The 10,799-nt window shown below is 45.2% G+C and overlaps 1 protein-coding gene across 1 annotated transcript; it reads left to right on the forward strand.

Annotated features, from left to right (window-relative positions):
- The first annotated feature begins 1,351 nt into the window (after positions 1-1,351).
- Positions 1,352-3,229, forward strand: POU4F2 (POU class 4 homeobox 2). The gene is made up of 2 exons (XM_050946581.1): positions 1,352-1,582; positions 1,901-3,229. The coding sequence occupies exons 1-2, from the start codon at positions 1,352-1,354 to the stop codon at positions 2,840-2,842; spliced, it is 1,173 nt and encodes a 390-aa protein (XP_050802538.1). The 3' UTR covers positions 2,843-3,229.
- The last annotated feature ends 7,570 nt before the right edge of the window (positions 3,230-10,799 follow it).

The raw sequence follows: 10,799 nt of genomic DNA on the forward strand, positions 1-10,799 counted from the left end.
CCCACATCAGGTACCCCCACACACTTCCCCCACCTATAGCAGGTAACCATCACACACAGCCCCCCCATCAGGTACCCCACACACAGCCCCCCCCACATCAGGTACCCTCCACACAGCCCCCCCCACATCAGGTACCCTCCACACAGCCCCCCCCAACATCAGGTATTCCCCCCCAACACCTTCCCCCACCTATAGCAGGTACCCCCACAGCCCTTCCATCCACCCACAAGTATTCCCACACACAGCGCCCCCCCATAGCCAGATCCCCTATATCAGGAATCTCCACCTAGCTTCCCCCCTACAGAAGGTACCCCAACACCCCACAGCTCTTCCCTCACACACTCACCCGCCCCATGTACACGAATACACACTCCGTACATACATCCCATTCAGACGCTACACACAAACACACACTGTCTGTGCAGACACTCCATTCACCCCCCCACACTCTGTACTTACCCATGCTCAGATACAGCCCCCCCGCCTCACACCCAGATACTCTCGCGCGCCATATACACATCCCACAAACGCACACGCCATATACACGCCCCTACGCGCGCTGTCCCTCCATCCTTACCCGCCCCCCCCATACCTTTTCGCTCACCCTCCCCTCCCCGCTCCCCGGATTACCAACCTCCCCCCACCACTTAAATATTTCCCCCCACATACTCGCAGGACGCATGCGTCCACCTCGCCCCGGTCTCGCCTCCGTCCAATGGGCGAAGCGCGGCGAGAAACAGAGGGAGAGAGAAAGCCTCCCAGCCCAGTTCCAGTGATGTCTCTTCCGCACAAGGCACCTGCCGGGCCAAGGTGCGCGGCAGCCGGAGCAGAGGCAGCACCCGAACAATAGGGCGCCGGACTCCCGCCTCCTCCAGCCGCGCGGGGAAGGGGGCTCGGAGCTGGGCGAGGGCCAGGCGCAGACTAGGGAGGAGAGAGGGACACGCTCCGCTTGGGGCTCGGCGGCCCGGAGAAGGGGCCGAGCCGGGGGGCTGCAGCAGGGAGTTTCCCGCGGGGTGGGCTGGCGGGAGGGCAGGCAAGGGGGACTCCCGGGGAGCGGAGCCGGGAGCGAGCCAGGCAGGCGGGGACCCGGCGCCCGGGCGGGAAGCGGAGCAGGGAGTTAGGCAGGGGCAGGGCGGAGCAGCCAGGCGGCTGGAGGGGCAGTCTGCGGACCGGCTGCAGCCGGAGAGGAGGCGGCGGAGGCTGCACCGGGGGCTGAGGGAGGAGAGCGAGAAAAGCCCCTCGCGTCCCCGCGCCACCTTCCATCTCGGGGCGGCTGCAGCGGCAGCCTCAACTTCCTGCCTCCACCCTAGTCTCCGCTGTGGGCTGGGCGGGCCCCCCACAGCCGGCGAGGATGATGATGATGTCTCTGAACAGCAAGCAGCCCTTCAGCATGCCCCACGGCAGCGGCAGCCTGCACGAGCCCAAGTACTCGGCGCTGCACACCGCCTCCCCCTGCACCTCCGCCGCCGCCGCCCCCTCGGCCAGCTCCCCCAGCAGCACCAGCAGCGGGGCCGGCAGGAGCAGCACCAGCACCAGCAGCAGCTCGGAGGCGATGAGGCGAGCCTGCCTCCCAACCCCCCCGGTAGGCACGTCCTGCAGCAGCCCTGCTTTAAGGCACATGCCCACGGCCCCCTTGATCTGCACGCTGTTTCTTTCATGTCTGTCCAGCAAATCACCCAGCACCCCCCGGCTCTCTCCGGCCTTTTGCATGCAGCGGCGCTTGCCTTTCATATTCATTTTTATGGCCTGGGATGTTGCATGTGCCTTGTGTTGTGCGTGTGTCTCTCTCGCTCTCTCTTTTGCCATGCTGGGGATGTGTTAATGGCCCAGAGGCGTGCGGATGCGGAGGGAGGGCGATCCCCTGTTGACAGTAATGTGTGCCTTCTATTTGCAATTGCAGAGCAATATATTCGGCGGTCTGGATGAGAGTTTGCTGGCCCGCGCTGAAGCCCTGGCGGCGGTGGATATAGTTTCCCAGACCAAGAGCCACCATCATCACCCGCCTCATCACAGCCCCTTCAAGCCGGACGCTACTTACCACACCATGAACACCATCCCTTGCACCTCTGCTGCCTCCTCCTCGTCGGTGCCCATTTCCCACCCGTCGGCCCTGTCCGGCACTCACCACCACCACCACCATCACCACCACCACCACCACCAGCCTCACCAGGCTTTGGAAGGGGAGCTTTTAGACCACATTACTCCAGGGCTGGCGCTGGGGGCCATGACCGGACCCGACGGCTCGGTGGTCTCCACGCCAGCCCATGCGCCTCACATGGCCAGTATGAACCCTATGCACCAGGCAGCTCTAAGCATGGCCCATGCCCACGGGCTGCCTTCTCACATGGGATGCATGAGCGATGTGGACGCAGATCCCCGGGATTTAGAAGCTTTTGCAGAGAGGTTCAAGCAGAGGAGGATCAAGCTCGGAGTAACCCAGGCAGATGTGGGATCTGCCCTGGCCAACCTGAAGATCCCAGGGGTAGGCTCACTGAGCCAAAGCACCATCTGCAGGTTTGAGTCCCTTACCTTGTCCCACAATAACATGATCGCCCTCAAACCCATCTTGCAAGCCTGGCTAGAAGAAGCAGAGAAATCTCACCGGGAGAAGCTCACCAAACCAGAGCTCTTCAACGGAGCAGAGAAGAAGAGAAAGCGCACCTCTATCGCTGCACCTGAGAAGAGGTCCTTGGAAGCCTATTTTGCCATCCAGCCACGTCCTTCCTCGGAAAAAATAGCAGCCATCGCAGAGAAACTGGACCTCAAGAAGAACGTGGTCCGGGTCTGGTTCTGTAATCAGAGACAGAAACAGAAACGAATGAAATATTCCGCTGGGATTTAGTCTGTGGGAGCTTTTTTTTAAAAAAAAAAAAATCGGCAACAAGACACACTTTGATATTTCTCTACAGTGAGATAGAGAGACAAACACAGAGACAGACAGAAAGACCGACAGAGAAAGAGAAACACACAGAGACTGTCAAACAAGAAGTAAATTGTCAAATTTAGGAAAGTTCCCCTTGGAGAGAACCGCTGCTTGTTTAGAATGATAGTATAAAACAGAGACTAACTTTTTGAAGGCAGATAAGAAATTCTTTTTAAAGGACCGAAGACGTATCAAGTAAGATTTGTTTTTATTATTAAAGACATCACCCGTGTTCAAATTTAAAAGTACACTTTGCAACTATTTTTCAGAAAATAAATTGACTCGAAACTGAAACTTTAATCTAGAGTTGAGGCTTATACCGCGAGAGAGACATCTCAAAAGTATTTTGATTTAAAAAAAAAAGATGGCAGGTTTTTCTGCATTTACACTGCGTATTATAAATATATATATATATATTTTTACTGTGGTTATTAGCCTTTCCTTCGCTGACGTTATTATGCTTAGGAAAAGAACTGATCCTGCTGTGTTCACTGATCTTTAAAAGCTATTATTAGATTACTGCCAAACAACCCCTTGTAAATTATTAATTTTATCTCTCCAGCAACTTCATTTTGTGCTCATTCTAATTAATTACACCTCTTTAATCTAAGTCTTTATAAAAGTAAAAAAAAAGGTATGGATAGTGCAAATCAAATACTTTGTGTTGGTAGAATTTATTATCTTAACCGTTTTCCTTCTTATAAAAATATCCCTTTTGGCCATCTGTAAATTGTCGCTTGAAACTAGAATATTTCTCTGGCCAGTATTCTTATTTGTAAGGCGTTGGCACTCTATAATAGATGCCCTACATTATTTGTGTAGATTGATTCACTGTTCGAGGTATTTGTTTACTGCGTTACATATTTAATGGGGATTCCCGTATTGCCCCCACCACACACTTCTAAAGCGAGAAGAGAAGTGGCTGAAAGGTGACAGTGTGGCGTTTTGTTGTTTCAGGGTTTGTTTTCATCACAATATTTGTCCTTCTAGATTTTTAAGCTATATCACAACTGTGTTCAGACCTGAGAGCTTTTTATTTCTTTTAATTGCAATACTTTTACATTGAAGGGAATCTTTTTTGGAGGTTTGTTTGTAGAAATGCCAAATTTAATTTAGAGAGGAGAAAGAGAGAGAGAGAGAGAGAGAGTGCACTCTTGTAAATTCACATTATTTGGTACAATTCTTTTGAGGAAATATGAAAGGTACTTGAACTGTGGTACCTATATGTATTGTAAATATTTCATTCGAATTGACGCACACATAGATATATTCTTACAGATTTCGCTGTATTGCTGTTCTATTTGAGACTACTTGAAGTCTTAAGTTCTGTATATGATACAGTTTTGTTGTTTTTGTTAATAGGAGGTTTATTTATTACAGTAATGTATTAAGTTATTTAAAAATGTTGTTGAATTGTCTTTCATTAAAAAGATTTTAACGTTTTATTGGGAAAGTATTGTTGCTGTTTGATTTTTCATTAAAAGTCTGCTACTGAATTTAAATTGCTTCCCCATCTCATATGTTAAAGTTGAAGTGGGAAGACGATTTTGGTTTTTTTTTTTAAACGGTTTACAGCTCCTGCCAGCTCCTCCTTTCAGGCACAGTGGTTGCTGGATTATCTTTATATGTCTGATCTGGTATTTATCAAACGGAAAGTGAACTCATTACCTGATTTTTTGGAGGCGGGAGGGGTTTACCCGTGAGCCGACTGTGTTCCTGTGTTTGCCTACCCTATCAGACGGTAAAACACACACCTTTATACACACCATTGGTCGCCAAAGATGTGCTGACTGTTCCTTCCCAGGCAGCTCCACAGAGCTTCTGGGTGGCCAGCTATAGCCAGATCAATAGTTTGCTAACTGCACAGTAAAATTTACTAAGCAAGGATGGTGGAAAGGAAGCTGGGGAGGCCTGGAGATGGCTATTCAATTAGCCTGTCTTCTTAGCTGGGCTCTGGGAGTGATGACGAGGGCAGGCTGGGTCCCAGGAGCTCAGCGCCAGAGCCGCAGTGCCCAACACACACACACACACACACACACACACACACACACACACACTCGCGGAGGAGGAAGGGTCTGCCTACTTACCGACCGGCGTTTCCGGTGGCATTTATCCTTGACCAAAGAAGTCCGAGGAGAAGATTAAAATGTGGCGCCATTATGCCACTTGCTTATTGGCTAGTACAGATCGATATTACAAGTCACAAAGGCAATAGGAGCAGTCAACGAAGTAATAGAAATACTTTAAAATTAATAGTATGGACTGGCATGGTGAAATACGTTTAAACGCAACCTTGTGTGCTCAGCTTCATGCCTATGACATCTGCCATGGGGACGTGCATAAGAATTGTAAAATGCATGAGGGACTAGCAGGGCGAAAGGATAGGATCTAGGTGTAGTTCAGCCCTTTCCCCATCTGAGAGGCCGCCACGGATTGCCCTGGATCAAGAGCGTTTGTTGTTTAGCAGGGCAAATTAAAAGGTGACGTGATGAAAAGATAATTCCGAAGGTGATATTTAAATACCCTCCAGAACGAGGCTGTCTTGTGCTACAGAGAACTAATTTAGCCCTTGGAAAGGTCTGTATCATGCCTATTCTTCATGTGTTGGAAAGGTCTGTATCATGCCTATTCTTCGTGTGTCAGACAGAGGTAGGGATTGACAACATGATTGCCCATGGAGTTGCACTCTTTGATGTAGAGTAATTTGAATAAATGGTGACGATGGGGCTATAACCATGGCATTTCGTGTTTCAAATGTAGGGAATGGGGATTATGGGCTGTTATTTTGCTAAAACTGAGAAAAAGACGCACCAAACCAACAGCGATGGTCAAAGAAAGTCTCCTCGCCAGTGCCATGCCATTATTCCCTGTATGGGTGTGTGTGGGAGGGGGGTGGGGTGGGAAGTTTGTACATAAAAGATCTTAGTGTAAAAGCAGAGAGCGCTGAAATACAAACCCTCTCTCTTCCCCACTCACCTTTATGTTATGGTGGCACTGCTTCTGCCTCACGCCAGCTTTGCTTTCAGCACCAAGGACAGATTGGTTCTGTCCGGCCCTCCAACCTTGCCAGTGGCTGCCTCCTCCAGCCCAGGCATCCGAGAAGCCCTGCTGCAGAGAGAGAGAGAGAGAGAGAGAGAGAGATGGACTGGGGGGAGGGGAAGCTTCTTGCTTTAGGACTCAGCAAATTAAAATATTACTTCACTCTAGACAAATCCTTCCATGTAGTTAATGGGGAGGGGAGGGGGATTATGGGAATCGCCATGTGAAATCTTCTTACAAATAACATTTTTTTAAAAGTACAGAACATGCAGTCAGAGGAGGCAGCTAAGTATAACAAGAAAACCAATTAATCTTTTGAATAAAAATAATTTTTCCCGCTTTACAGATATGGCAGAGTATCGATTAGGATAGAGAGCTGCACTGGGAATTGATATAGTCAAGGGTTAAATAGCACCTATTGTTAAACTCACTCCAGTAAGTTACAATAGCAACATTTTCCCTTCAGGATTTGCCTTTTCTTTTCCAGCCCGCTAGTAAATCTTTTTGCGTTCTGTTCTGTGAGGATTTTATGATTTAAAATCATGGTGATAGATAGACTAGATAAACAGATGCTTTAAAGATAACTTTGAAAGTGGTACCAATATATTTTAAAGATCTGTTTAATAGCCTATTGTTTCCACTTGACGCAATGTTTATCTGTTAACTAGAAAAATAAAACAAACAAAAAGTAATTTGACTACTAACAGATCCTTTGGCATTCATAAGAGACGGAGAAATCCAACGCCAAACAGGAAAAAAGTATGTAATCTACAAATTATTGTTACATATTAATTATTCTCTTCGGTGATTACATAGATATTTTGCTTTAAAAATACCCTGAACACGCCGAGAGTGATAACTGATGACCAGATATTACTGTATGTCACTGATGTATCAATCAAATCAATCGGTATCGCATGACTCAGTTTCTGAAATGTTTGCCAAGCCACACAACTGAAGGAACTCAGGTTACACAGGTTGATATTTTATATCTATGTATATACTGCAGAGACGGCGAAAGAGAGGAATCGCAGGTTTCAGACCTTACTTCCGTCACTTCCTCACTTTTCTTTATATTAAAGAGTCACGGAGTAGTCGCTACTGTTGTGAGTCTTTCCAGTGATAACGTTTCATGTTTTTCGGTTCCACATCCCAGTGATCAAAAACGACCGGGGGACTGAGGGGGAGGAGGAGGGGAGGGCAAATGATTGTCATCTAACGTGCAAACTACAGTGGTGATTCGCTCTATCAATACTTAGGGTTACAGTCTTTCATATACATATCTCTTTGTTAGCTAGTTCAATTTTTTTAAAATAAATCTCTTGAAAGTGCAATTCTCTTGCTTGGTAACCTTTTTTTTTTTTAATAAACTAAAATGCGCTAAGAGGCTGGTTTAAAATTGTGGCGATTTGAGGGTGTGAAGTAGTTATTCTGAATTCCCTAAGAAGGAAAAATGCATTTTGATGAGCTAAACAGATGCAATATTGCAATGAATAAAAGTAATCTTGCAAACGGCGTTTACAACGTGTAAGCAAAGCGACTATCATTTTAGTAGCACAATTTCAACTTGAATTAAACTATAAAACGTGATTTCTCCCCTTTAAACGTCTATTCAGAGATATGTACATTTCTTTGCTAAATAAAACAAAACAATCCTCTTATTTGCCTAAGCTAAAGTCTTCCTCCGCCTCACTTAATTGGCGTGAAATAGAGCAACATTTTGCAGCTTCTCCAATTAAGTTCATGTTTTCTAGTGTGTTGGAAGTATTGATGACTTAGAAGTTGCTTTGTTAATAATGTTTGTGTCTCTAGGAGAGGAGGGGAACCAAAGAATACTCTGTGAGCTTCTCGTGTGGCTTAAAAAAGAGGAAAAAGAAAGGGGAAGAGAGAACAGCTACCAAATACATAAACAAATAAACAAAAAAGATCCACGCTGCCACTTACCTATTCCACAGAAATAGTGAATCGGATAATTAAAATCACCAGGGCAGTATTTGTCAATAGGCTTGTGCACTACAATGAGTAGTCTCTGAACTTCCGCTTAGCCTTCTTAAATGAGCCATTCACTTAAAGGCTATTATGGGCGAATTAATAAATTACACAGCGAATTATTAAATCCAGATAATTACAAGGAATAAGTAAGTAATCATTAGTTAGCTCAGCTAATTACTGTGGGTCAGAGCGAGCTGGAATGTGAAATCCTCCTCGGGAATTGAAATTAACTTTGCCCAGTGAGTCTCTCTGCTTGACATCCCTAGTCTGTAGGCACATGGCAGCTCCCTTGTGAGCCAGTCTTTCTATTTAACTTGTAGAGAATGGAAATAAAATTAAGTGGAGATGTGATAATAGGAAGCTGCTTAGAAAGCAAACGCTGTGGGTTTTATTTTTTTACCTTTTACTGGCTGGAGATAGAAAGCTTCTGGTGCCCCAAATAAAAAAATATCCTGCAATTCGACCAATTCTGAATAAGTGTCCCACGCGTGCAGATTAATAACAAATTAAGAGGAGTGAGACAGTGAGCAAGAAATCTGAGCTCCAACAAACGTAATAAAGGTACAAGAAAAAGCCTCTGTCTTCCTATTGCAAAATAAAAGGGATGCCCGGACTGGGAAAGGTTCAATGAATCAGTGTGCTTTGTTTTTGAGACAATAAGCTTTCATCTCTTAACTGTGGAATCTTAATTAGAGGCGCGTTGTCTCTTCTGTTGATCTTTCGCCAGATCTCTCCGAGAGAGAATGTCATTTTTGTCCCATTTACCATCCCTTTCCATTTTGTATTCAAGTGGAATCTTTCTAGACAGCAAATGCATATGTAGAGAAGCTTATACTTCCTTATATGAGGTTTACACATATAAAAGAAAATGTTCTTCGTGCATGGAAAAAATAATCCAAGCTTCTTTTTTATCAATTGCAATTAGATGGACAGTCTTTTCCCTCTTTCCTTACTCCAGTCTGGGATGATAATTAAAATTTAATGAAGCCTGGGACTAGCAGAGCTCTGTCTGGGGACTATGGAATAGAATATTTTAACTGTACATTTACACCAAGTGTCTGGCTTCAAAGACGTGACTGCTTTTAATCTCGAATTAGAAAACCACAGACCTGAAATTAAATATTAGACACCCTCGGCTCCCCTGCCTTTCTGGAATACTGTCACGGTTGTGTTTTCCTCCATTGCTCCATAACACACGCATCTAGCTCAGGTCTCCAATTACATTTGCGTTAATAATAGATGGCTTTGATAGGGCGCAGTATTCTTGTGTTTTTGGATTTTTTTTAAATAGGGTTAATGCAATATTAATTGGTTGTAGCTGTTATAAGACTGCGCAGCGTTTCTCAGAAACAAATCGATGAGTCTGGGATGTGAAAGCAAAGGCAAACGCTCTGCTTGCGGTATAACTTCATTTTCAAATACCCCCCGAGCTTTAGGTGAGTACAGATTGTCAGTTCTGTTTGTGTTCTTGATCAGACGCGTATTCATGGCAGAAAGAGCCAGAACAAATGGCAGTAGATTGGACACAAATACAATATCTGAGATGTGGGGAAAAGAACAGGAGAGTCTCAACCCTTTGCTATGCGCAGGGACATTAATCTCTGCAAATTCCCCTAACAAACAACAAACTACCCACTGGTGCATAAATCAGACAGAGCCGCGCCAAAAAAAGTCTATGCTGGCTAACTACATTGCTATCGGTTTATCCTTTAAAACAATTTCTTCCTAGAGACACTGTGAAAATCAGTCATCAAGAAATTAGGGGCTATTTTAGTCCATGGTATTTTAATAATCGTGTCTATTTAAATTCTAATATGGTTCCACCATTTGCTCCAAGGAAATGCTCTTGAGAACTGAACCCATAAATTATTCTTAAAAAATCCCAAGCTAAGTGAGACTTCCAGACTGGGGGGGCTAAGGGGCAGAAGACTGCGAGTTAATCTGCTCTCTGCTCCCTTAGACGTTTCCCAAGCAACATTAAGCACGTTTTGAGTGGCAAAGTTTACAAAACATTCTGTAGAGGAGGAGGATTGGCGGCATTTAAATGTGCCTCTTTCTTATATCGTGTATCGTCTTTTAAGTCCTCTCCAGCAGATTCTCATACAATTATCACAGTCATGTGAAACTACCCAGGCATATAACCTTCTTTAATTCTAACTTTGTGATTTCCCAGTCTGTGGATGCAACACCAACAATATTTGCAGAAGAGAAAACTGCCCTGAGCGTGCACAGGAAAGGTAAAGTGTTTTGCTTTTGAAAATAAGAACAGCAGATAGATACAAATGAACAGCTCGTTTCCCTTTTCGGTTTCACTTTCTACAAATTTAATTCATCCTGTTCAAAAACGTGGAGGGGGAAGGGAGCAGTACGCTTTTTAACCTGACTGGTTGCTTTCATGCGCCACCAATGCGCATCTAGCTTTTGCAAAGCAGTAGCAGAAGTTTTCATTCCACGAAATGAATGAAATAAAATCTCTCATTTAGGCAGGCTTGAAATTATGCACGAAAGTCCCAGGCACTGCGTAGGCAGGTGCAGAGCGGGAGTCACGTAGAGTAGACTGATCCAGCACCATTAAAGACAATGGTACTCTTTCCACTGACTTCAATTATCCAGCAAAAAGCCCTTAAGGCATAAAAATGTACCATCGGTCAGATCGCCCACTTACTTCAATGGGAGTTTTGTCTGAGGAAGGACTGCAGATCCTGTATGACATTAATGTGTTTGATTAATTAACGTCTCCCGAACACCCTCTGCAACTCTGTTATTTTCTAGGGGCTAGATCCATTACTTTAGCTGTGACCTGTTGTAGAGAAAGTGTCCTTTTGCAGTCATACCTTATCATCTC

This window comes from Gopherus flavomarginatus, chromosome 3 (assembly GCF_025201925.1).
Source record: "Gopherus flavomarginatus isolate rGopFla2 chromosome 3, rGopFla2.mat.asm, whole genome shotgun sequence".
Classification (NCBI taxonomy): domain Eukaryota; kingdom Metazoa; phylum Chordata; order Testudines; family Testudinidae; genus Gopherus; species Gopherus flavomarginatus.

Excerpts from the sequence above, each read along its gene's own strand:
- POU4F2 (XM_050946581.1), top strand. The coding sequence starts at position 1,352 with ATGATGATGATGTCTCTGAACAGCAAGCAGCCCTTCAGCATGCCCCAC. Across the intron at positions 1,583-1,900 it reads CCTGCCTCCCAACCCCCCCG|AGCAATATATTCGGCGGTCT; the intron begins GTAGGCACGTCC and ends TTGCAATTGCAG.